Genomic DNA, 27,418 nt, shown 5'->3' with positions numbered 1-27,418 from the left:
AGCAAGAATTAATATCTGAAGTTTACTCAAACAACAGCTCTAGAAATCCTAACAGACGTGTCCCCATAAAAATACAGAAAGATGACTTAAAAACTAAAGTGTGAATTCAGTTTAAGTAGTGTGATTTGTCTTCATTTCCATAAAATGAGAGCCGGTTCATCAGGACACACACATTTTCCTAAATGGAACAGTGCCAATGGAACAGTGACTTATGTGTATGGTAAACAACCTCACAGATATGAAAGGCCACACTTCCTCTTCACCCAAGAGGACATTCTGCTCCCAGAAAGCTTAGCAATGAGTACATTTGAAGTAAAATGAGAGCCTTAGAAATCATAAACATGACACATGCTTTTAAATTGGCAGTCACATCCTTAAAAGCAACAGCTTAACAATCGTTATAAATGCTGTAGTGCTTAAAGTAAAGCATAGAGCACATCTGATTACAAACCACGCCCAGGCTGTACAAGCAGCACACACACTGGTCAAGAGTCCTGTGTTCCTCTGGAGCATGTTTCAAGCAGAGTTGGCATACGACCCGTACGTAACAATATTGCTGTGATCTTAGGCATTTCAAGGGTCCAAAATAGACTATGTTCACAAAATAACACTTATTTGTGATTGTTTTTTATTTATGTTTCTTAAAAAAAAAAAAAAAAAGAAAAGAAAACGCCATACTGGTCACTCACACTAACCTACATCCCAGAAAATAACCAAAGCTTAGAATTCAGAGTCTTGCTTCTAGGTAGTTCTAACGGATTCAAAAGGCAGAGGACTGCCCGGCTCTAGAAACCTACGGTTCAAGTTCTCAACCCTTAAAACCAAGCAAAGATGTTCCAGGGCAGTCACGGGAGCCATGTGTCTCAGCTTTGTACTTATAGCATCAGATCTGAGAACAAAACACGGCCATACACATTGAAATAAGCTAACTCCCATATCAGAAATAAAATGCAAAAAAAGTGAAGAAATGCTGTCATTCCAATAGCAGAGACTTGAAAATTTGAATGCTTAGACGTAGTTTCTACATCTTCCTTTAATTAAGAGGTCATAGGTCATTGCCACATAAAGTTTGAGGCCATAATCTATTATTAACATGGGATTAATCAAAGGGTACACTTATTACCATGAACTTGGGTCCTATTCCATAGGATTATTTTTGCCTTTCCCCCAAAGACTCATTTGCTCTTGAAGTAATAGGCTCTTTAAGGCACAGTTTAACAAAAACTCATCATACACCCAGCTTAAAAATGGAAGCTCCTCCTGGTTATACTAATATATACCTAAGTAATATGTGGTTTCCCCGACAGGCAAATGTCTCTCTCTTAAGGATAAAGTTACATTAGAAAAGTGATTCTTTTGCTTATTCAAAGAGAAACATTCTGTAAAAAAAAAAAAAAATCAAAACACTAGAGAATTAGATTTATAAGGACAATGCACATGTGCAGACCCACTGGCAAACATCCAACAGTGGATAGCTCTGGAAGTGAAGAAGACTCCCCTGGAACCCTGGAGTCCTACCCATCCAGGTTTATGAGCAGGAATCAGAGGAAGCATTAGCGTGCCTTTACAATGTTCAAAACTCTCCTTTCGAAATATTGACACCATGGAAGGCTCAAACCCTCAACCCCACTCAGCTCCTGTCTTCATTTGCAGTTGCCAGCTTGAAAGGAATAGGATTTGGGGAGACAAAGGGGAAAGGACAGGAAGAAGCCATAGGGAGAAGTAGGAGAGTTTGAACAGTTACTTTTGAGACTTTATATTTTGCCAGGAGCAGCTTTGATATCCCCAAGATTGCTTTAAAAAACAAAATAAAACAAAAACAACTATGTTCTAATGCTGCACAAGCAAGTCCTCCAGGCTACCCCTTGACAGGACTCAGAATTACCTACTTGGAATGCTTCGGCATTCCGGTGGATTTAGGGCTTTTAATCTCCTGTTAGTGAAAATACACATACGTAAAAGGATGTCATAGAAACAATGACACAGCGAACGTGAATGTCTGCTCCAGGCCGCCTCTCCCACTGGCCGCCAGGGGTTTGCAGCCAGCACACAGACCTGAGGCACATGATCAGAGGGGACAAGATGACGCGGAGGTGACCGGCGTGACCAGCTGAATGATGCTTTATGGTGGGGAGCTGAGTTTTTTCTCCATTCGCTGGGACTGGTCCTATATAGCCATTTGAAAGGTAGCACAACCACAGGCCATTACACAGGGGCCAGCCAGCTATTACACAGGGGCTTTGTCTGTAGCTGTCAGTCACCTACATTTGGAAGACCTTTTGGCCTCCGAAGCTACTTAAGCCCCGGGGGGAAGGTACAGGAAAGCCTCTCGACACGCTGCAGCTCAGCTGCACCCTTGTTTCTCCCCAGTGACCGGCAGCACTGTGGAGGTCTGGTCCCAAAGGTTCTAAAGCATAGTCAGGTAGCATAGAGAGATCATCCCCCTGAACCACGTGATCACAGAGCGGCGTGGGGGGCCGAGAACTTCGCGAAAACTACCGAGCAAGGAGGCACAGCCCCAGTGCCAGAAACTTGTAGGTCAGTTTGCTGCTAACGACATTCTACAAAATTCCTGTTCACACTGGTTATAAACAGGGAACAATTCTTATTGCTCCAGGAGCCTACAGCCCCGGTCTGTTCCAGCCCCACTGAAAAATGATTTTTCTCAACAACTGGTAGCAAAGATCCCCAAATTTACAAAAAGTCATTACCAATGCATCCCTTTTGGATTCCTTGCTGATTGCCATAGTGTTATACTTTACATGTATGCACGTCCTTGACACCACGTACAGAAAAAAGCTTAGAAAAGTCGTTTTATCAAAGTTCAGTTCACTGAGGAAAAAAACATGAAAAAGTGCAACATATGTACAGTTCCTGGCAGTTCTCACTTGGGATTTTCCTGACTACAGATCACAGAAGTTTACATTTGTGTAACGAAAGTACAGTGGGTTCCACTTCATTGTTGATATACAAGTGTTTGCTTCAAAGTGCTTACTTTATTTAAAAAAAGATAAGATCAAGAGGGATCCAGGATTTTTTTTTTTTTAACAACAAATATGTGTCATGAGTCCCAGGCTCCTCCTTCCTCTTCCATTAGTGCGTCACAGTGCAGAAGCCTCATGGCAAAGGCCTGATTCCAGAAGATTTGGCCTGATTCCTGAAACCTCACCTACAGCAGAACTCGAGGGGTTCCATTAGGGGTGGCCCCTTTTTTCTTCTGCAGCCGACTCTGAACCTTCCGCGATTTCACCACTTTCATTCTGACCTCAAAGACCTCATGGATGGCCTTCCGGAAGCAGTGAAAATTATAGTCAATCAGACCTGGAGAAGAAACAAAAGTGTTTACAATTGTCACACAGAAATCATCTCCATCTTTTCATGTCGCCATAGCCAGAACTAGCCAGCAGGGGGCGACAAGAGAACAGCCACAGATTGCTCCAGGTCAGGAGGCCACAGCTGGGCTTGGAGACCTGCAGGTGAAGCTTTGTGAATGGGGATTTTTTTTAAATTTTATTTTCCTACTGGATTTCCACGTGCAGAAGTATGAAACAGGACCCATACCTTACACAAAAATCCATTCAAAATGAATTAAAGACCTAAATCTACAACCTGACACCATCACATTATTAGAGAACACTGGGGAAACCCTGCAAGATATTGGCACAGGCAGAGTTCTTGGAAAAGACCCCAGAGGCACAGGCGATCAAAGCCAAAATTAACAAATGGGATTACATCAAATTGAGAAGCTTCTGTACTGCAAAAGAAACCACTCAGGAAAGTGAAGACACAACCAACAGGATGGAGAAATTATTTGCAAACTATGCAACTGATAAAGGATTATTAACCGGAATATAAAAAGAGATCAAGAAACTCCACAACAACAAAACAAACAACCCAGTTAAGAGATGGGCCAAGGACTTAAATAGGCATTTTTCAAAAGAGGAAATTGAAACAGCCAACCGACACATGAAAAAATGCTCAGGATCACTAGCTGTCAGGGAAATGCAAAATAAAACCACAATGAGGTTTCACCTCACCCCAGTTAGAATGACTTTCATACAGAAATCAACAAACAATAAATGCTAGTGGTATGTGAAGATAAAGGTATCCAAATTCACTTTTGGTGGGAATATAAGCTGGTGCAGCTGCTATTGAAGACAGTACGGAGATGCCTCAGAAATCTGATTATAGACCTACCATATGACCACTCCAGGGAATTTACCCAAGGGAAAAGAAATCAGCAAATAAAAGAGTTATCTGGACCCCCATGTTTACTGCAGCTAAATTCACAATAGCTGTAAGACATGGAATCAACCTACATGCCTATCACCTGAAGACTAGAAAAAGAAGTTATGGGATATGTACACTATGGAATACTACACAGAGGTAAAAAAAAATGAAATCTGGTCATTTGCAACAAAATTGATGAATCTGGAAAACATCATACTTAGTGAAATAAGCAAGTCCCAAATGGACAAATACTGTAAGTTCTCCCTGATCTGTGATAACAGAGCACCTAAAAGGAAATCTATATATGTGAAATTGACACTTTTGAGGAGCAATGACTTGAACACCCCTTGTCTTGACTGTCGAGGAAGAGTTTTTTTTTCTCTTCTTCATAATATTTGTTGAACTCTTTACTTAACATAGAGTTAATCATATGTGCATAAAGTCAACTGAAAATAGATCTCAGTAAAAAACAAGAGTGGGGGTAAGAGAGGGAGGAGGAAGTTTGTAACTGTAAAACTCTTTAGTTCTGTATATATGCCTACAGACTTACTTCTAAGGGTACAGTTTAACAACTTGCCATGGGACCCCAAATCCCATTAAGTGGGGTGGTAAAAATGCCATATCAAGTGTTAAAATGACCATATTAAGTGTTTAAGTGATCATATAGATAGGATTAAGTGTTAAAGGAATCATGTAAATAAGATCCAGTGTCTGGTAATAATAATAGAATCAAAAAGGAGAGAATGTTTCAACATGGGAAGCAGTCCGCACAGCAGACTCATATAATGACAATCAATTTAAATAGCACTCTGATCTCAGAATCAGCCCTTAAGGCATCCTGGTCTGGCTGAAAAGCACATAAGAGCATTTCAGGCATGGAAAGCCAAGACACTGTGGCAAAAAAATGTCCTACATGAAGGATCTCTGTGAGAGAGACCCCAGTGGAAAGAAGAGGCCATCAAAGAACAACGTACTTTTCTCTGAAGGGAGGAGAGAACTTCTACTTTGCTTATGGTCTTGTCTAAATACTGACAGAGACTGTGGATTCAAAAGGCTTCCATAGCCTTGGCAGCTCATGTTAAGAGCCTTGGGTGATTACTGACATCATATGTAAGAGTGTTAATTGTTAAATTAACAACAGGAGTCACTATGCACTTATTTCCTATACAGAACCTCTGTCCTCAATGAGTTGTATTATGAGAGTTAATAGTAAAAATTGTTCTTTTTATTTTTTAGAAAGCTTTTATTTAATAAATACAAGTTTCATAGGTAAAGTTTTTGGAATATACTGGTTCTTCCCCCCATAACTGCCCTCCTATCCCCACTCCCATCCCACCTCCTACTCCCTCTCCCATCCCATTCTGCTTTAAGATTCATTTTAATTATATACAGGAGATCAACTCTATACTAAGTAAAGATTTCAACAGTTTGCACCCACACAGACACACAAAGTATAAAGTACTCTTTACTGTTAACTCTCATAGTATGACTCATTAAGGACAGAGGTCCTATATGGGGAGCAAGTGCACAGTGACTCCTGTTGTTAACAATTGAGACTCTTATGTATGATGTCAGTGATCACCCGAGGCTCTTGTCATGAGCTGCCAAGGCTAGGGAAGCCTTTTGAGTCCACAAACTCCATCATTATCTAGACAGGGCCATAATCAAAGTGGAAGTTCTCTCCTCCCTTCAGAGAAAGATACCTCCTTCTTTGATGGCCCTTCTTTCCACTAGAATCTCACTCACAGAGATCTTTCATGTAGGCCATTTTTTGCCATAGTGTCCTGGCTTTCCATGCCTGAAATACTCTCATGTGCTTTTTAGCCAGATCTGAATGCCGTAAGGGCTGATTCTGAGGCCTGAGTACTGTTTAGGGCATTTATCATTCTGAGTCTGCTGTGCAGCCTGCTTCCCATGTTGGATCATTCTTTCCTTTTTATTTCTATCTATTGTTATTAGCAGACACTGGTCTTATTTATGTGATCCCTTTGACACTTATTCCTACCTCTATGATCAGTTATGCACTTAAAATGATCACTTTAACTAGTAAGATGGCATTAGTACCTGCCAACTTAATGGGATTTGGAGTCCCATGGCAAGTTTTTAGCTTTACCCTTAGGTGTAAGTCTGTGGGAACGTGTGCTGACCTGTAGTAAAACTTGCTCTCAGTTTTGTGTGTGTGGGGGGGGCAAACTGTTGAAATCTTTACTTAGCATAGAGTTGATCTTTTGTGTATAAAGTTAATTGAAAATGAATATTAATGGAGAATGGGGTTGGGAATGGGAGAGAGAGGAGGAGGAGGGGTGGGAGTGGCGGCGGGAGGGCGGATATGGTGGGAACAATCACTATATTCCTAAAGTTGTACTTATGAAATTTGTACTCACTAAATAAAAGGTTTCTTTGGGAAAAAAAAATTTTATTTTCCTGAGGTGAGGTTCCGAATAGTCACCCATGGTTGAAAGTGTCTATGACTCAAAATATTTGAAAAACACTGAACTACACCTTCTAATCTTTCAGAATTGAAGATTAATCTTTGATGAAAAATCAACACCCCCCCCCCAGCTGGCGCCACGCTCACTAGGCTCATCCTCCACCTTGCGGCGCCGGCACACCAGGTTCTAGTCCCGGTCGGGGCGCCGGATTCTGTCCCAGTTCCCCCTCTTCCAGGCCAGCTCTCTGCTGTGGCCAGGGAGTGCAGTGGAGATGGCCCAAGTGCTTGGGCCCTGCACCCCATGGAAGACCAGGATAAGTACCTGGCTCCTGCCTTTGGATCAGTGCGGTGCGCTGGCCGCGGCGGCCATTGGAGGGTGAACCAACGGCAAAAGGAAGACCTTTCTCTCTGTCTCTCTCTCACTGTCCACTCTGCCTGTCAAAAAAAAAAAAAAAAAAAAAAGATAAAAAAAAATCAACCCCCCCAAAAAGGTATTGTTAAGTTGACTCTGTGTGGAGGCAAATCCTGATCTGCTGGGCTCTCAAAGCCACAGTACCAATCAATTACCCAACCATGAGTTTCTATTATATTTAAACCTTTCTTACAAGCCCCAGGGAAAAGAAAGTCCCAGATTTAAGAGATCACAGTTGCTCGTGTCAACTCCATGCTTAGGGACCCACCAACCAATGACGCCCACAGCTTTTCAATGTTAGCAAATTTTACATGGAGAGCTGGAGGAGAGGAGGATATTCTGTGTCAGAAATAAATCAGAGGCATGACAATGGAATGGAATAAAAGATAACCCTATGTTTCAGGAATGCATTTTTCATCATTCATTTGTAAAAGTGTGGAGGTCAATGTGGAGTATGTTTATGTGGTCAGGATGCAGTGGTTGGTGCTATCTGCTATCTGTAGCTTTCTTAAAATAACTCGCTCAACAAGTATTTGCATCTATCAAGTGATGGATGCTTCCAGAGCCCTTTCTGAAGAAATAATTGGAGTTCCTGGCATAGGATGGAATTTTTCAAATTATGCAACTGACAGTGCGGGGCGGGAATCACCAGCTCAGCTTCCAGAGCAGGAAATCCCGTGTGGCGCCCTCTGCTGTTTCTATAGAGGTAGTGAGCCACACACCAGGGTGCTGAGACCAGGGAAGCAGTGGGGGAACACAGTAGGAAAGCAGCAAAGAGCAAGGAAATGGTTTAACTTAGTGGGGATTTGGATACGACATGTGAAAACAACCTCAACAATTCTTTGCTTGTATCTGCAACAAACTGCCTTAGGAAGAAAGCCTCATGAGAGGAATTTGGCTCAGTGAGAAAGTTACAATTAAATACTCAATTTGGGGACTTTCAGACATCATACTGACAGTTCTTGACAAATCTGAACTTACTCATCTTTGTACATTTCTTTTTCTTTTTTTTTTTTTTTTTTTTTTTTTTTTTTTTTTGACAGGCAGAGTGGACAGTGAGAGAGAGAGAGACAGAGAAAGGTCTTCCTTTGCCGTTGGTTCACCCTCCAATGGCCGCCGCGGCCGGCGCGCTGTGGCCGGCACACCGCGCTGATCCGATGGCAGGAGCCAGGTACTTATCCTGGTCTCCCATGGGGTGCAGGGCCCAAGCACCTGGGCCATCCTCCACTGCACTCCCTGGCCACAGCAGAGAGCTGGCCTGGAAGAGGGGCAACCGGGACAGAATCCAGCGCCCCGACTGGGACTAGAACCCGGTGTGCCAGCACCGCAAGGTGGAGGATTAGCCTAGTGAGCTGCGGCGCCGGCCATCTTTGTACATTTCAAAATGTAACAGGAATCAACCCTTTTTATTTGATAATTCCACTGAAAATTCTTCCTGAGGGAATAACCAAAGATGCACACAAATATTTAGTGCAAAGAAGGTCACCACAGTACTATTTATACCTCCAAACTCTAGAAACAATATGCATGTGTAAAAGTGGAAGAATCTAATCCAGTCGCTAAAATGTGGTTAAAAAAGGCATGGTGAACTACAAAGATGTCTGTAATAATTTAAGTAGGTGCTATAAAGTAGTTCAATCTCATAGTTTTTTTTTTTTTTTTTTTTTTTTTTTTTTGACAGGCAGAGTGGACAGTGAGAGAGAGAGAGACAGAGAAAGGTCTTCCTTTGCCGTTGGTTCACCCTCCAATGGCCACCGCGGCCGGCGCACTGGGCTGATCCGATGGCAGGAGCCAGGTACTTATCCTGGTCTTCCATGGGGTGCAGGGCCCAAGCACTTGGGCCATCCTGCACTGCACTCCCGGGCCACAGCAGAGAGCTGGCCTGGAAGAGGGGCAACCGGGACAGAATCCGGCGCCCCGACCGGGACTAGAACCCAGTGTGCCGGCGCCGCAAGGTAGAGGATGAGCCTAGTGAGCCACGGTGCCGACTCAATCTCCTAGTTCTTTTAAAAAGTATATATACATATTATATATAGGGAAAAGTAGATATAATTTTACTTATATATACATATAATTTTGCTATGTATTTTTACTTTTTCCTATATATGTAATATATATGCAGGTAAAAGTATATATAGTATATATTATATACATGTATTACATATATATGTAAATATAATATATGCAGGGGAAAGTACATACTATATATGAATATACACACATGAAATGTATAGGCAATAACAAGTTTATTTGCATATATGCCTGCACAGTGCATACTTCTGTATGTATATATGTATGATATTTATTATATGTATACAGGAAAAAGGCTGGGAAGTTACACAGAAAATATTAAGAGGGGTTATCTGAATAAGAAGCTTACCAACACTTTTTTTTCCCTTATTTGTTATTTCTAAATTTTCTAAATGAATCTATGACTTTTGTGATTAAAACAATCAGATTATTTTTTCTTGGCCAAGAATCAGGAACATTTCCTGATATAATAAGTGAAGATAACAGGATAAAGAACTACCTGGCCCATACGGCCCCAGCTGTGTTGAAGAAAGGACAAACAAGATGAAGAGAGGGAAGGAAAAGGAAGAGGGAAGAGAGGCAGGGAGAGAAACTCCTGAACATTCACCAAGAGGTTGACCTCTAGGTGGTGAAATGAGTGGTTTCACTTCTTCCTTTATGCACTCTTAATTTTTCAAAGCATCTTAATAACAAACATTTATGATTTATTAGGGAAAAAAAGGCCTTTCCAGCATGATACTACCGCCAGTTGGTTTTTACGCACAGACTGTTGAACCATACTCTGGCTACCAGCAAAACTACCTAGCCGCATCAGTAAGTGGCTATTTCTTCATTTAGACAATAGAGGGAAAATGAGGTTCACTGCTTTTATTTTAAAATAAAATTGAACTTGGTCCTGAAAAGGCAGCCGGTGAGGTTACTAAATAGTCTCAGGTCTTCTTTTTTGGAAACATGATGCCAGTTCCCTGCGTTTTGAGGACCTAACTGAGTGCAGGCTGCATGCTTGCCTTCCAGCTTTGACAGTGCAGGAGTCCTTGTCCCCTCCTTTCCCCAAGGAGAACAAAGGGTCACACACCTAAGACTTCCTAGAGAGGAGGGCTGAAGGGGAGTCTTCTCCCTGCCCAGGGTCCCCTGCCAGCCTCACTGGCCCAGAAGTTAAAAACCCTCACCTGGTTCCACTGCCTTCTCCTGCACCACAGGGCTGGCTCACTGACCCCGCAGCAGCCCCGCTGAGCAGGCACCCCCCACCACCACCTTGGCCTCCCTTAGCCCTGCAGGCCCCCGGACACCCAAGGGGAACACTGTTATCCAAGCCATAAAAATCACCCCAGGAAATTACCTTTTCTTTCAAAGCTTTCCTCTCTGACAAAGCAGACGAGAGCCAGGAACTTTGTCACCTCTTTCAGATACAGCACAGTTGTGTTGTTCAGCTTTATAATAGCCGTGGATTCCTTGTCATAGGGGGTGCCTGCTCCATGTTCTTTAAGACTGAAAGAGGACAGAAGCCCAGGTTCATTGGATCGATGAGAAAGCACTGGCTTTCGCACACAAAAGGTGATCAGCATAAGGCTAAGTCTGCACTCGCGCTGCCTTCCAGCAAACAGTCTCGGAAACAGGCACGAGGAGACACAGCCCACGGTTATGCCACACACTCCCTGTGGAGCGCCTGTGGCCGCAGCGGGTCAGCCCTTCTTTCCAGGGCCACCAGCTGCCTCTCTTCCTGTGATGCAACAGCCAAGCCATCAGAAGCACGGTCTGACGTTAGACCAAGAAGGGCCACAGAACATCTTTCCAAATGCAAAGAATCTAGAGACAGCCAGGTGCTGGACTAGACTCTGGATCAGGAAGAAAAAAAAACTGCTAAAAATGACACAATCGGGACCACTGGCAAAATTTTTATGTGGTATATACATTAGTAGTCTAACCATGTTAACTTTGCTTAATGTGATTGTTTAACTGTGATCTTGGAAGAGAGATGTTTTGTTCTGAACAGATCTAAGTGGCCAGGACCAAAGCAGCATGGTATCCGCAACCTGCTCTCAAGTGATTAAGCAAAATCAAACACTAAGTGTTAGAAAAAGAGACCAATGGGGCCGACGTTGTGGCACAGGGTTAAGCTACTGCCTGCAATGCCAGCATCCCACATGAGCACCAGTTCGAGTCCTGGCTGCTCCACTTCCAATCCAGCGCCGTGCTAACGCGCCTGGGAAAGCAGCAGAAGATGGCCCAAGCTACCCATGCAGGAAACCCAGATGGAGTTCCAGGATCCTGGCTTAAGCCTGCTCCAGTCCTGGCCATTGCGGCCACCTGGGGAGTGAAACAACCAGTGTGAACCAGTGGATGGAAGATCTCTCTCTTCCCCACTAATTCTGTTTTTCAAATAAATAAATAAATCCCTAAAAAAATAGACAGTCAAAATAGCAAATTGATAAAAATTAGTGAACCCCAATGAAAGGTATACAAGAATTCATTGTACTACTCTTATACTTTTTTTCTGTAGGTCTGAGATTTTTTTCGAAACTCTGGTCTACATAAGAAAAGATGTGGTTTATAGACGTGGATGACTCAGGGACCCAGCTCTCTTATTTACCACTTTGAGTATAGACAAGTTGAAGAACTTCTTTGAGCCTTAACTTCCTCAGCTGCACACCAAAAGCAATTACTTCAAAGTTTTCTTTCTTTCTTTTTTAGATTTATTTATTTATTTGAAAGACAGAGTTACAGACAGAGAAAGGGAAAGAGAGAGATCTTCCATCCCCTGGTTCACTCCCCAAATGGCTGCAACAGCTGCGGCTGGGCCAGGCCAAAGCCAGGAGCCCAGCACTTCCTCTGGGTCTCCCATGTGGGTGCAGGAGACCAAGCACTTGGGCCATCTTCTGCGGCTTTCCCAGGCACATCAGCAGGGAGCTAGATTGGAAGCAAAGCAGCTGGGTCTCGAACCAGCACCCGTATGGGATGCCAGCAGCACAGGTGGTGGCTTTACTCCCCATACCCCAATGCTGGTCCCACTTCAGAGCTTTCTAATGAAAATTAAATGAAATAATGCGTATGTAGCACTGATCCTAATGCTGAGAACTCTGTGGCAGAGTCACAGAGAGAGAAGGAGGAAGAGACTGTGCCAGCCACAAATAAATAAATCTTTTAAAAAAACTTACAAGCAAATCTAACACTATACAGGTATTAAATATTGTGTTTTATTGACAAGTTAATAATAGGAAAATTCATAGGTGACATTAAATGAGAAAAGCATATATAAAATTATATATACAGAGTGATCTCATTCATAAATTACACACAAATAAAAATAAAACATATTTAATGTTAACAATGCCTGTCTCTAGGGGTGAGATTATTTTATAATTTTTGTAATTTTCCACAAGGAACATATATTATTTTCATAATGAGAAAAAAGTAATAAATGAAACAAATCAGAAATGCAAAAAAGACCCTCAAGAAATTACAAGTAGAAATGGGTGAGGTTTTGTGATCACAACAGCTATGTTCTACTCAAGTTCTATCTACAAGCAATGGAAATGGGGCACATTTTCCAGCGTGTGCGCGTGCACGCTGGTGCTGTGCAAGTGCGTGGGTATGGCTGCTGGCTGCAGCAGACCCTCAGGTCACCTGTTTCTGGGTCTCCACTGGGCAGCTGGGAACGGGCAGCAAGATCTCCAGTTACAGGGACCCCTGCTTCTTCCCCTGCCTAGGTGGGCCTCTGGCACTGCACCCATCCCCACCCGCCCCCTGCCAGTTAACTAGGCTGGCTCATCACCACTGCAGCAAACGATCTGAAGAAATCCCAGCGCTGGCAGACCATTTGCGACCCAGACTGGTTCTGACTAAATCCTGTGGGTTCCAGGAACACTGCACTCCACCACAGAAGAACACTGACGTAAAGCCTTCCTCCTCCTCCCTCCCTCCCTCCTCCCTGTGTTTGTTTTAGCTAGGATAAAGCAACTCTGATTAACATCATTTACATGAACAACTTACCACTTACATCTAATTACCATATGGCACAATAATGAGCAGGCATATCGTTCAATGTGTGCCAGATTAATTGTGTTGCTCATTGTACTTGATTACCACAGCAATCTAGACTGTAATCAGGGCTCATTCATTTTCCATGACTATTTCAAGGTCATCCACTTACATTGACAAATAATGGAATACTGCAGGGCGGGAACCTCAGGGAATGGAGTCTCTTTCTCCAGGCAGATGGCAGTGAGCCTGAAGACGCTTTAACCTCACTACCGTCTAGGGGAGCTAAGTACTGCCTTCCCCAGTTCATACCCAGGGGGACCATGTGTATAAGAGTGAACAGGAAAACCACAGTGAGTGAGCACAGGCTCTCTGCCGGTGGAAAGGAGGAATGGCGAGACCGAGGTTCTCGCAAAATCTGCTGGAGGCGGCAGCGTCCGGTTGCACTGGGGAAAGAGGAAGATGAATGGAAGCCACCTCATTGAGGAACAGATGGGATCTGAGACCCAACAGACAGCGGCACCTTGACACTGTACGACAGACCTGGTGGCCTGCTCATACCCAGTCCCTCAGTGTAACACCTGAATGGCAAATCTGCAATTTCTGTGTCTGGTGACGTCATCAATTTCCCCCACTCCTTGTGTATCTTAGATACTTTTAAGATACAGGGGCCGGCGCCGCGGCTCACTTGGCTAATCCTCCACCTGCGGCGCCGGCACACTGGGTTCTAGTCCAGGTTGGGGCGCCAGATTCTGTCCCGGTTGCTCCTCTTCCAGTCCAGCTCTCTGCTGTGGCCCAGGAAGGCAGTGGAGGATGGCCCAGGTCCTTGGGCCCTGCACCCGCATGGGAGACCAGGAGGAAGCACCCGGCTCCTGGTTTCGGACTGGCACAGCACGCCAGCTACAGCGCACCGGCCGCGGCAGCCATTTGGGGGGTGAACCAACGGAAAAAGGAAGACCTTTCTTTCTGTCTCTCTTTCTCTCACTGTCTAACTCTGCCTGTCAAAAAAAAAAAAAAAAAAAAAAAAAAAAGATACAGGAAGCTCTATTTTCTAAGATTATAAGGCTATGGTTATAAATAACATCAAAATCATCAGGCAATATTGTTTGCTAATTTTTTAAATTTTCTGCTGTCTATAGAACAATCAAAACTTATTTTTTAAAAGTCAGCAGCTCACTCCTATAGAACAGGTTAGTAGGAATGCTATTAATATAGCATTTATCTGGAGTCCAAGGAACTAATGGTTTCTCCCAAGTGTACATAATGTCATGATGTGTTCACAGATTTTTCAAGAGATCAGAATCAAATCAGAGTTCAACTTAACAGGAATGAGAAACTTAACCATTCAGAGCCTCAGTTTCTCCATCTGTAATTGGTTTTAGTAATGCCTGCCTCGGGGAATAGTTAAGACTAAAAGGTATGGGGCTGGCATTATGGCACAGTGGGTTAATTATGGCACAGCTTGCAATGCCGTCATCCCATATCAGACCACCAGTTTTGTTTTTTTTTTTTGTTTGTTTGTTTGTTTTTGACAGGCAGAGTGGACAGTGAGAGAGAGAGAGACAGAAAGGTCTTCCTTTGCCGTTGGTTCACCCTCTAATGGCCACCACGGCCGGCGCACCGCGCTGATCCGATGGCAGGAGCCAGGTACTTATCCCGGTCTCCCATGGGGTGCAGGGCCCAAGTACTTGGGCCATCCTCCACTGCACTCCTGGGCCATAGCAGAGAGCCGGCCTGGAAGAGGAGCAACCGGGACAGAATCCGGTGCCCTGACCGGGACTAGAACCCGGTGTGCCGGCGCTGCAAGGCGGAGGATTAGCCTAGTGAGCCGCGGTGCCGGCCCACCAGTTTGAATTCTGGCTGCTCTACTTCCTTTCCAGCTCCCTGCTAATGGCCCTGCAAAGGCAGCAGAAGATGGCCTAAGTGCTTGGGCCCAATCCACCCATGGGAGAGACCCAGTTAGAGTTCCAAGCTCCTGGTCTCAGCCTGGCCCAATTCTGGCTACTGCAGCCATTTGGGGAGTGAACCATCAAGATGGAAGATCTCTTTCACTCTGTCTCTCCCTCCTTCTCTGTTGCTCTGCCTCCCAAATAAATAAGCCTTAAAAAAAAAATTAGGGGCTGGTTTGTGTCCCAGCTGCTCCACTTCCCTTCTAGCTCCCTGTTAAGGGCCTGGGAAAAGCAGCAGAAGATGGCCCGAGGGTTTGGGCCCCTGCCATTGGAGTGGGAATCCCAGATGAAGCTCTTGGCTTCCGCCTGACCTGGCCCTGGCACTTTCAGCCATCTGGGGAGTGAGCCAGCCAATCGATGGTCTATCATTCCTTCTCTCTCTGCAATTCTGACTTTCAAATAAAACAAATACACACTTTAAAAAGATTAAAAGGTGTGATTTGCTCCACAACTGTATGTTATTATTCCTGAGGCTAAATGGTATATTTATTTACAAATCTCAATCATTCAAAAGTATTAAAGACAACAAGTACATGCAAAATCTTTCAAAGTTATGAAAGAGAAGGACAGGCTGATTACGGCCTCTAACAATGTTTCACTTGGGGCCGGTGTTGTGGGATAGTGGGTTGAGCTGTCGCCTGCAACACCAGCATCCCATGTGGCACCGGTGTGAGTCCTGGCTGCTCCACTTCTGATCCAGCTCCCTGCTAATGCATCTGAGAAAGCAACAGAAGATGGCCCAAGAACTTGGACCCCTGCACCCACATGGGAAACCAGAGGAAGCTCCTGGCTCCTGGCTTCAGCCTGGTCCAGCCATGGCCATTGTGGCCATCTGGGGAGTGGGCCAGCAGATGGAAGATATCTCTCTTTTCCTCTCTTTCTCTCTCCAACTCTGCCTTTCACATAAATAAAACACATCTTTTTTAAAAAGAAGGTTTCACTTACCCATAAATACAAGAGATGTCAATAACCACATCTATCATGTCACAGCAGAGCTCATAGGTTTGCATATCCACTGGAGTACTATCAGTTGCGATGTAAATTTTGCTGACCACATCAAATAGAAATGCCTTTTCAATCCCCGAATTCTGAAACAAAAAGAACATGTTGCCTAGAAGCCACAGTTGATATCAGCCACTGACGGCTACATAACATGATATGCCATCCTCAGCACAAACTATGAATGAGCAACAATCAAGTTTCTAAAAATTTATCATACCATTCTATTACAATTTAAACTTCACTGGCATAAACTTCTTTATATTTACATAAGAAATGAAAATTGGGGGCCAGCATTGTGGCATAGCAGGTAAAGCCACAATGGACACCAGCTTATGTCCTGGCTGCCCCACTTCCCATCCAGCTCCCTGCTAATGGCCTAAGAAAAGGGAAGATGGCCCAAGTGCTCAAGCCCCTGCCACCAGGTGGGAGACCTGGATGAAGCTCCTGGCTCCTGGCTTGGGCCTGACCCAGCCCTGGCCATTGCAACCACTTAGGAAGTGAGCCAGGTAATGGAAGACTTCTCTTCTCTGCCTCTTCCTCTCTCTCTGTAACTCTGACTTTCAAATCAATAAATAAATCTTTTTTTTTTTAAGGGAGAAAAGAACTTTTATTTTCTTTTTTTTAACTTTTATTTAATGAATATAAATTTCCAAAGTACGACTTATGGATTACAATGGCTTCCCCCCCGATACCGTCCCTCCCACCCACAACCCTCCCCTTTCCCACTCCCTCTCCCCTTCCATTCACATCAAGATTCATTTTCGATTATCTTAATATACAGAAGATCAGCTTAGTATACATTAAGTAAGGATTTCAACAGTTTGCTCCCACACAGAAACATAAATCTTTTAAAAAAGAAAGAAATGAAATTATCACAAATTATTTATTTTAGGTGAACACACTGGGCAGTATTTCCTAACTCTTAGAAATGTAACTGCAGTTAGAAAAAGACCAAGTAAAAAACACTACGTTGTGAAAATTTGCACAAACCCCAAATCGTGTAGTGATAGAGGCAATGTGAGCACAACCAAGAGTCTCAACCAAGCCACTCAACAGTACATGTCTCCTCGCAGTACCAAGTATGTGCTCCCTGCCTCTGGAGGGTCCCATTAATGTTGAATGTCTAGGGGCCAGTGCTGTGGCGTAGCAGGTAAAGCCGCCACCTGCAGAGCAGGCACCCCATGTGGGCACTAGTTTGAGTCCTGGCTGCTCCACTTCCGATCCAGCTCTCTGCTATGGCCTAGGAAAGCAGTGGAAAATGGCCCAAGTCCTTGGGCCCCTGCACCCACATGAGAGACCCAGAGGACGCTCCTGGCTCCTGGCTTTGAATCGGCCCAGCTACGGCTATTGCGGCCATTTGGGGAGTGAACCAGCGGATGGAAGACCCCTCTCTCTTTCTGCCTCTCTGTAACTCTGCCTTTCAAATAAATAAATCTTAAAAAAAAAAATTGAACGTCTACAAATTGAACACTCCAATTAAATTAGTGAGGTACAGAAATCTGTTCCAAGACTTAAACTGTAAAGGATCTAAACCAGTATGTAGCAGTAAACTTCAAGAGTAATACTTAAGCAACCTCGAAATGATGTGAGAGCAAGCAGAAATAAGATTGTTTTCACTCTTGCAATATTACTGAGTCTGCAGACTCTAACAGGTGTGAACTATTTACTTACTGAGATAAAGATGTTTAGCAAATTCTCCAGAGTTGGCAGCTGTGGAATCAGTTTCTGAACCACTTTGCTAAAAGCTTCAAATATTGAATGATCATATATGCTTGTCAGATAAAAGCTGAAAGAGGAAACAATATTTCATCACATTTTTCCTGCCACTGAGCAACAGGAGGTTCAGCTACGTCATAACCCCAGTATCTATAGCTCTAACACACGGGCTGGCCCCCTTCAGAAGTCACAATGACCTCTGTAACAAACAAGCACTTCCTAAGAAGTCCTTTCTCCCCACTTGCCAATGAGCCAGCCCTGTGCCTGGTGTGGCTCTGGCCTACAAGGCCCCTCCACGGCCTGCAGCAGGTCTCAGGTGCGGCACTGGCCACACGGCCGCTCCACGGCCCGCAGGAGGCGCCACGCCAGCTCATCTTCACACAAGCCTCTGCTAGCTGCTGCACCACTCACACTGATGTGTCTAAATGTACTTCCATTTTCCGATTTGAAAAGTGAAATGATGCATCTACTACCCCGCAAAACAAACGGCCAACAAGTCATTTTGCTCTGAGAGGTTTTCCACTTGAATCGTTTTCAGATGATACCTTTGTTGTAGATGATGGAGAGTATCGTGTTTCTTGAGAACCACACACTTCAGCACGAATTAACTTCCTGGTTTATAATCATTGGTTTTATGTTACCTATGGGTGGAAAACCTTGACTCTGACCAATTAAAAGACCAAAAACCAAAAATCCACTGCTTTTATCCGCGATTAGAATGAGCACATGCAAAGCTCATGTTTCCCAAGGCCTAACCCGGCATGTGCAGGTGAGCGAGGTAAATGACTGGGCACGCCAAGCCCGCAGGGCTGACGCTGGGGCCCAAGCCTCGGTCTTCCCCGTCTATTCCTGGCACCCCAAGGGGTATTCATGCTCACCTGAGGTGGATTTTTTCTAGTCCGGCGTCAGCAAGGTCGTCGTTTGCCCTCTGATGAATGTCTCTTTGGGTTTCAATTTTGTGGTCATCTGACAGGCCGTCCACTTTATGAATGAACACCTCGAAGTTGATGTCCGTGTTCACTTTGTAGGCGCGGGTCACGGTGAGGTGCAGCCTGGCCAGGGCTTCCATGTAGTCGTCCTGGGAACAGAGGCAGCGCCGGTGAGAGAGGCCTGTGAGTGCTGCCTGCACTTCCCACACACACCTTGCTCATCTGGAAATTATGTGGCTGCCAGCCTCAAGGTGACTGTGCCAAGGCTCCCTGTCTCCTCTCCTCAAAAAGCTGGCTTCATGGAATTCGGGTTTGAAAACGTATGTTTTGGTAACAAAGACAAGAAAAGTAAGGCTGCAAAATGCAGCTGTCAGGCATTTGGCACAGAAGTTAAAAGTTGCTTCTTGGGGGGGGGGGTGGACAGAGCTGTGGCATGGTGGGTAAAGCTGCTGCCTGCAGTGCTGGCATCCCGTATGGGTGCTGGTTCAAGTCCCGGCTGTTCTACTTCCAATCCAGCTCTCTGCTATGGCCTGGGAAAGCAGTGGAAGATGGTCCAAATGCTTGGGCCCCTGCACCTGCGTGGGAGACCTGGAAGAAGCTCCTGGCTCCCGGCCCAGCCCTGGCCATTGTAGCTATTTGGGGAGTGAACCAGCAGATGGAAGACCTTTAACCTTTCAAATAAATAAATCCTAAAAAAAAAAAGTCACTGCTTGGGACATCTGCATCCCATTGCCAAGTGTCTCACTCTTCCACTTCCAGTCCATCTTCCTGCTAACGTGCACCATGGGACAATGATGCATGCAGATGACAATGGTTCAAGTGCTCAGGACCCCTGCCACCCACGTGGGAGACCAGCATGGAGTTCCAGGCTCCTGACTTCAGCTTGGTCCAGCCCCGGCCAGTGCAGGCAGTTGGGGAGTGAACCAGCCCATGGAAGATCTCTTTCTTTCTGCTGTTCAAATAAAATGAAAGAAAATAAAAATTAAAAGAAAACTGCAGCCAACTCAGGCAGTAAGGATTTAAGCCGAGGACAGTCATAAAGGTCAGAGCTGGAGTTTCAAGGAAGAGAAACCAGCTCCACATGGCACTTCCTGGGACCCCCTGGGATTGCCACCTCTTCCAGCCTTTTGCATCTCTTGGTGCACTGTGATGAACGGTTAGAGATGCAGATGTGACACAGGACACTGTGGGGATGGGAGCCACCTGAAGACCACTGGTCCTTGTGGTCCACATTATGGTGCGGTGGGTTAGGTTGCTACTCCCGACACCAGCATCCCATATGGGATCATCTCATATGGTTCAAGTTCTGGCTGCTCTGCTTCTAGTCCAGCTCCCTGCTAACGTGCCTGCGAGGGCAGCAGAAGCTGGCTAAAGTGCTGCCGCCCGTGTGGGAGACCTGGATGGAATTCCAGTCTCTGACTTGGGCCTGCACCAGTCCCAATCCTTGTGGCCATTTGGGCAAGTAAACAGCTTGCAGAAGATATTCTCTCTCTCTCTCTCTCTCTCTCTCTCTCTCTCTCTCATCCCCCCCCCCATCCCCATCACTCTGCCTTTCAAATAAATAAATAAATGACTACAGAAGTCAGCAAACCACAGCCCTCGGGCCCACTTTCTGTCTTTATAAGGAAGTTACGTTGGAACACTGCCATGTTCATTGTTCACACCTTGTCTCCTGCCCCTGTGAGTGGTAACTGGGCTGAACTGAGTGACCGCCCTCTGTGGAAAACCCCCAGGGACAGACCCAGCCTGCAGTGTCCTGGATACTTACCATGTGGCCCTTGAGAGAAAAAGTTTACCAGTCCCCGGTCTAGGTAATTGCCCCAAACAACACAATACTATTTTTTCTCCTTCCTAGGCCTGTAGGAGGGTATTTCAAAAAGTTCATGGAAAATGGAATTAAAAGATAAGTTTAGGGGCCGGCTCTGTGGCATATCAGGTGGGGCTGCCCCCTACGGTGCTGGCATCCTATGTGGGCACTGGTTTTAGTGTTGGCTGCTCCATTTCCCATCCAGCTCCCTGCTGGAGGCCTGGGCAGGCAATCGAGGATGGCCTGTTGCAGCCATTTGGAGAATAAACCGGCAGGTGGAAGATCTCTGTCTCTCCCTCTTACTTCTGTAACTCTGCCTTTCAAGTAAATAAATAAATCTTTTTTTTTTTTTAAAAAAGATAAGTTTATTTTGTTGCTGAAATATCTGAAGTCCATGCATGGGGGTCTTCAAAAGGTTCATGATCCGTGAACTAAACTAGGCACTGATTTCAAAGCTTTTTGCACCAAAATACACTTACCTTTAAAAATGTTTTCTTTTCATCTTATTTGAAAGGCAGAGAAACAGAGAGACAGACACTTTCTACCTGCTGGTTCACTCCCCCAATGCCTACAGCAGTAGGGGCCGAGCCAGGCTGAAGCCAGGAGTACTGAACTCAATCCGAGTCTCCCATGTGGGTAGATGACACCCAAGTTCTTGAGACATTACCCGTTGCCCCATAGGGTGCACATTGGCAGGAAGCCAGAATCAGGAGGGGAGCCAGGACTCACACCCTAGGACTCAGAAATGGGATGCAGACGCCGCCAGGGTAATCTTCACCATTACATGCGACACCATCACTTGTAACGCCTTTTAGTGGCCGTACAAAATTTCATTCTGTGGGTAGTCTATGATTTGTCATATGTCTGCCTGCTGATGCACATTCCAACTGTTTCCAAGTATGTGTCAGTACAGTGACACTGTGATAATCTCTGGTCTGTATGGCTTATCCTGAAAGCTGACTTGCTGGGTCGCAAGCATGGACGTGCTAAATGTGACTGGACAGTGTGAAACAGTGCCTCATGCTACAAAGCCTCTCTTCACTTGGTGTTGGCAGACCTATGATCATTGCCAATTTGAAGGATCTGAGCAGGTCTCACTTCTAATAGCAATAAATAGGGAAGGGTATGGGCAGGCTTTGCGGTGCAGTGGGTTAAGCTGCTGCCTGCAGTGCGGGATTCCATACTGGAGCACCAGTGTAAGTCCGGGCTGCTCTGCTTCCAATCCAACTCCCTGCTAATGCCCCAGGGAAAGCAGCAGAAGATGGCCCCGGTAATTTGGTCTCTCTGCCACTCATATGGGAAACCCAGATGGAGTTCAAGACTCCTAGCTTTGTCCTGGCCCAGCCCTGATGGTTGCAGCCACTTGGGGAGTGAACCAGCAGATGGAAGATTTCTCTGTCTCTCCTCTCTCTGCCCCTCTGCTTTTCAAATAAATAAAGATAAATCTTCTTTAAAAAAAATTGATTTATTTATTTGAGAGGCAGAGTTACATACAGAGAGAGGGAGAGACAGAGAGAGAGGTCTTCCATCCATTGGTTCACTCCCAAAATGGCTGCAACGGCCAGAGCTACGCAGATTTGAAGCCAGGAGCCAGAAGCTTCTTCCAGGTCTCTCACAAGGGTGCAGGGGCCCAAGCACTTGGGCCATCTTCCACTGCTTTCCCAGGCCATTAGCAGGGAACTGAATTGGAAGTGGAGCAGTCAGAACTTGAGCCAGCACCCATGTGGGATACCAGTGCCCCAGGCAGAGGCTTAACCTACTATGCCACAGTGCTGGCCCCAAAGATAAATATTTGTATATCTATATAAAAAAAAAGGTAGGGCAGACTTTTAAAGAAGTTTTCACCCCTTGTGATGACTTCAAACCTGTAAAACACAGAATGCCACTATAATAAGGGATACTGTTTGGCATTCTTCCATTCCCCAAACTGAATCCATAAAAACGTAACCCTAGTCTCTAGATAATCATATTATTACTCACACCAGTATGAAACTATGACTAGAAAAAAATGGCCAATGGAGTCCTCCCCATCCTTCGCTCTCTAAGAGTTGTTTGAAGGACAAACACTGGACACTGGGCCAGCAGGATCACTCAATAAAAGCTAAAGTCACTCCTGTATGATTCCACATCTGTGAAATTCTAGAAAAGGCAGATGGATCTATGGTGACAAAAAGCCCACTGGTTATGGCCTGCTGTTGCTAAGGACAGTCTAGGCAGCACAGAGAGGAGCTACAGGTGGTAGAAACAGTCTGCAGCATGACTGTGCGGTGGTTATGTAGTGTACACCGTTATCAAATCCACTGAGTTGTGCCCCTACAACAGTGCATTGGATTGCATGGAATTCTATCTTAAAACAGGCGTCACTGCTGTGTCTTTAACTGAGCAGGGCAGTTAAGGGGACATTCAACTGCCTTGGCCTGAGGTGTATTCATTTCACTCCAGGCTCTTGTCCTGCACCAAGACAAGCATTCTGAGTGCAAACGTGCTTAAGGTGCACAAGTAATAACACATTTTATTCGAAAGGTGAGAGAGTGCACACATGCATATGTGGGCACGAGTCGCCCTGCAGAGAGAAGCAGCCATCATGAGTGGGCAGCGGGCCAGAAGACTGCCCGAGGGCAGAGGGTATGGGATGGCAGGCAGGAAAGGGCCCCTGCGCAGTGCCTCCAGCTGAGAGAGCTCCTGCCCCAGTGCTGCCCTCTTTATGAGGTCCGGGGCGGCGCCTCTACAGGAACCACATAGCACCTCCACAAATCCCACACGGAGTTTAAGAGCCGTATTTTCAAGGTGTCCCCACTTAGGTCCTGGATGAAGCAGCTGCATCCCAGGAAAAGGCATGCTGCAACTGACAAGTAGGACAGAAGTGCATGTGGGGGCTTGTGACTCCCAGCTCAGCAGACCTAAGCTAGCCAATGGCAGGTTGATTCCACACCACGGTGTCTAGGGTGTCCAGGGAGCATCGCAGCTCCAAAGACCAGAAATTGCTCCTCCTGCCTCCCTGCTGAGCACATACTGCTTATCAACCTCCAGGCAAAGCAGCATAGAGGTACAGGAGCTAAACCTACATTAAAAAGAAGAAAACACTTGGATTACTAGAACACAGCGCTGGCAGATGAGTTTTCCCAATTAAAAATATACTGCCCAGTCTCTGCTCTGAAACGGCTCTCGGAAATACAGGCAGGCCACCGTCGCTGACAGGGGCCAAACAGATGCTAGCTTTGGATCCCCCAGTGGCTGAGAGGTGGGGGTCCATCCTGCAGGCTCCACAGGGGACGCGGTGTTACACAATGACCTCATGGAAAATCACCCTCGCTTTCCTTCGTTTTTATTTCACAAAGTTCTGTGAGGACACGTTTTCTCCATAGGGATATATTTATCTAGCAATCTTGTGAGTGTGAGAGATTCAGAAACAGAAAATAAAAATCTGAGGTGTCAGACAGAAATAGGCCTGCTTAGAGATAAGGGAAAAGGACGTTCGGGGCTGCTGGAACACTTCCCTAAAGTTTCATCTTCTTCCTTTTAGTGCTTGACCTCACATCACGTAAAGACTCCTGCACAGCTGATTGTTATAGTCTGCCTCCAACAGAAAAGTATACCAGGCTCTGAAGCTATTTATTTAATTGTTCCTTATTTTTAGTACGTGACAGTAAATCAGTGATGCTGTGTGATGTAAAAGGATGAACTTCTCAGTCTTAGACCTTTCTCTGCGCTACAAGGTAAAAAAAAAAAATCCCAGGAAACAAAACTAAACCAAAAAAACACAATTACCAACCCCAATTGAAGACATGCTTTTCACGTACAGGTAAAAGGGAAAGCAAATCACAGGTGCAATGTACAAACAGGCACATGTAGCCACTTTAGCCCTATTACACGCACCTGAGATGGATCTGCACTGGACGTCTGAGTTCGGTGAATGCAAATATCAGCACACCATGCTATTTAAGTCAGTCCCATGATGAGTCACCTGATTGGAATCTGCTTACTCTTGGGCACGGCCACTACTAGTGCTCCCCAGTGCAACAGCTACAGGAACAGCTTCCCGCTGACTTAGAGAGAAAATGGAGCTTGGAAGAGACAGATGGGCGTGACGGCCCTGGGGCCTCCCGCTCCGCCCTCCCAGCGGCCAGCACTCCCTATCTGCCCCCCTCGGCTCTAAGCTCCCTAATTTATGGTGCTGGCAGACCTGTGACAGGAAGGCAAGGGAGTCTGCCAAGGCCGCAGATGGGCCAGAAAACAGGTCAGTACAAGTGGGACAGCCAGGAGAGCAGCTGCTGACAGCAGGCCTTGCACACCGTGCAGGTGCCTGCAAACACTCACGGCGCACGCATTTCTGGGTGGGCCCAAGGGAGGACGGTGAGTGGCTGTTCACAGCTCAGGCACTGCACTTAGAGTCCTGGCCCCACACACACACCCCCACCAAAAGAATGAAAGAACCCCCTCTAACCACACGGCCACGTGCCCACAGCTACACAAGAAGCACACAGTGCAGCCACTTGGAACCGAAAGGCTTAGTTGAAAGTTTCAATATTATATTAAACAGACAGCTAGTTCCCTAAGCGGATTTACAAGGCTCAGGTGCAGGTCAGCTTCTCAGAGACCGGTCTTCCAGGCATGGGCCCCGGGCTGTCATTATGGGTGCCGGTTCTCACAGCCCTTCCTGGCCAACACCCACGATGCTCCTGCCAGGTGTGCTCTGTGCTCGGCTGGCAGGATGCGCCCCAGCGGCCAGCCACCGGTCTGATGGCAGGGCTGCAGTGCCAGGCAAATGTGAAGGCCTGGACTTCAGGGCTGGCTTGGCACATGCCCCAAGGCACATGCATTTACCTTCATATGCCCACAGTGCAAAAGAGAGCCTTGGGAGAGCCTTCAGCCGGGGCCACGTCATGCACACCTTCTCAGAGGGCCTCCATGGGGAGACACTGGTGAGCATCGGTGTCCCAGTGCTGCCACACGGCCTCTTTCCTGAAGGGGACCTGCCTCAGACGCACCTGTGCTCTGCTCGCCCTGCCTCCCTCCCCTTGGTACTGGGAGGACCCAGATGGCAGAGCGCCACCTGGCAGTGCTGCTGTGAGTCCCGTGACTTCCTCGGCCAAGCGGCTCCCGACCCTTGCTTCCTGCAAGCCGAGGAAGGACCTGATCGGGAGATCCATGACTAAAGCTACCGAAGGCCCTCTTGTGTTACGTGTGACAGAAAGCCGGGAATGCAGAGACCACACCTGGGAAGCACTTTCAATAATGAAGACTAATGTGATGGCAAAACTCACCCCAGCGCCACCTGCTTATTTGTGATCAAAGTTTCTCGGGGCTCATGTCTACGCAAACAAAAACCAAACAAAACTGATGCCAAACGCGGTCTTAGTCAAGCTGGAAATGCAGATGAAATGAAGAAACATCAAACGGGCATATTTTAAAGCCAGACTTTGCTCAAAATTTACTTTTTAAATTTATTTTAAAAACACAGAATATAGTTATGTTGTCTTAACTGTGGACTCGTAATAATGTTAATAATGTGATTTAGAAGGCAATTTTTCACGGCTAGAACTTTATCTTCATAGGAAATAATATGTAAATTTATTCACATATTTTTGGTGCAGAGACCCTGGAATCTCTTTTGGATCTCTACCATTAGGGGATGACACATACAAGGGTACCCCAACAAGCTCATGGAAAAGCAGAATTAAAAAATAGGTTTATTTGGGTGCAAAAAATTCGAAATCCATGTGTAGATTTTTCCTAATATGTATTTTCCAGGAACTTCCTGAAGACCTCCTGTACATCCCTTCTGTCTGGGTCTTCTCCAGGCCTGCCATCTGCTGAGGAGGGCCCAGCTCCCTAAGGGTGGGCTGCTGGTTGGGGCTGGAGGGGCCGCCTCTTCTCCCTTGTGAGGGCAGAGAGCCCTGATTGAGAAGCGTGCTGGGGAGACCAGCACCAGCCGAGGGGAAGGGGTGCTGCCTGCACCGGGGGTCCCCCTGCGTGGTCATGCCCCGGGCTCGGAGCTTTACCTGTGAGTCAATGACGAAGATCAGTGCGCCCGTTCCCCGGAAGATCATCTCGTAGTCAAAGGTGGGGTCGAAGAAGTCGATCTGTCCCGGGAAGTCCCAGATCTGAAAGTTGACGAAGGAGCTGTTGGAGACGTCCTCCCGGCAGATCTTGTTGGTGCTCTCCAGGAAGAGGGTCTCATTGGGCGACATCTTGTGGAAGACCACTTTCTGAATGGACGACTTGCCGCTCCTCCGCAGGCCCATGAGCAGGATCCTGGGCTTCACCTCCGTGCTGAAGGGGTCGCTGAAGTCCAGAACTGTAGAAACCAGAGAAGGAGACGGAGGCTGAGCCGCGCTCGCCGCATGACACCCTGCGGCGCTGAGGGACTGCATGCCCCTCGCCTGCCCAGGCACAGCCTTTAGGAAGTGCAGGAGCGGGACAGAGACTCCCTCACCACCTCTCACACCATCCCAGAGGCCCAGAGGGCCCGTGGCACCACGCAGCTCTGGCAAGGGCACCCTCTCCTGGCCTCAAAGGCCCAGGGCAGTGTGCGCAGGGCCCACATGCCTGGATTCCGCCTGTTTCGCCAGGCAGACCTCTCTCGGGTCTCCTCTGGCCTGTACGCCTGCATCATCCAGTACTAGCCATCTACACTGAGATTAATTGTAAGTGATTAAAATGAGAAATTCAGATGTTCCTGATATGGGGTGCTTCAGAAAGTTTGTGGGGGAAAATGGTATTAAAAGGTAAGTTTAGGGGCCGGAGCTGTGGTGTAGCGGGATAAAGCCCTGGCCTGAAGCTCCGGCATCCCATATGGGTGCCGGTTCTAGTCCCGGCTGCTCTTCTTCCTATCCAGCTCTCTGCTGTGGCCTGGGAAAGCAGCAGAAGATGGCCCAAGTGCTTGGGCCCCTGCACCCACCCACGTGGGAGACCCGGAAGAAGCTCCTGGCT

At 46.3% G+C, this 27,418-nt stretch overlaps 1 protein-coding gene across 1 annotated transcript in view; it reads right to left on the bottom strand.

Annotated features, from left to right (window-relative positions):
- Positions 1–611: 611 nt before the first annotated feature.
- Positions 612–27,418, bottom strand: part of RRAGD (Ras related GTP binding D) — a 48,472-nt gene continuing 21,665 nt past the window's right edge. The window contains exons 2-7 of the mRNA XM_008263205.5: positions 26,488–26,783; positions 18,628–18,827; positions 17,705–17,819; positions 15,977–16,119; positions 10,444–10,592; positions 612–3,321 (exon numbers count right to left, since the gene is read on the bottom strand). Of these exons, the coding sequence (XP_008261427.2) occupies positions 3,170–3,321; positions 10,444–10,592; positions 15,977–16,119; positions 17,705–17,819; positions 18,628–18,827; positions 26,488–26,783 (1,055 nt within the window). The 3' untranslated portion in view covers positions 612–3,169. The remainder of the gene's footprint in view (positions 3,322–10,443; positions 10,593–15,976; positions 16,120–17,704; positions 17,820–18,627; positions 18,828–26,487; positions 26,784–27,418) is intronic.

Source organism: Oryctolagus cuniculus, chromosome 5, assembly GCF_051225735.1.
Source record: "Oryctolagus cuniculus isolate XC-2025 breed Fujian yellow rabbit chromosome 5, ASM5122573v1, whole genome shotgun sequence".
In the NCBI taxonomy this organism is placed as follows: domain Eukaryota; kingdom Metazoa; phylum Chordata; class Mammalia; order Lagomorpha; family Leporidae; genus Oryctolagus; species Oryctolagus cuniculus.
This window is presented reverse-complemented; position numbering and strand designations above follow the sequence as displayed.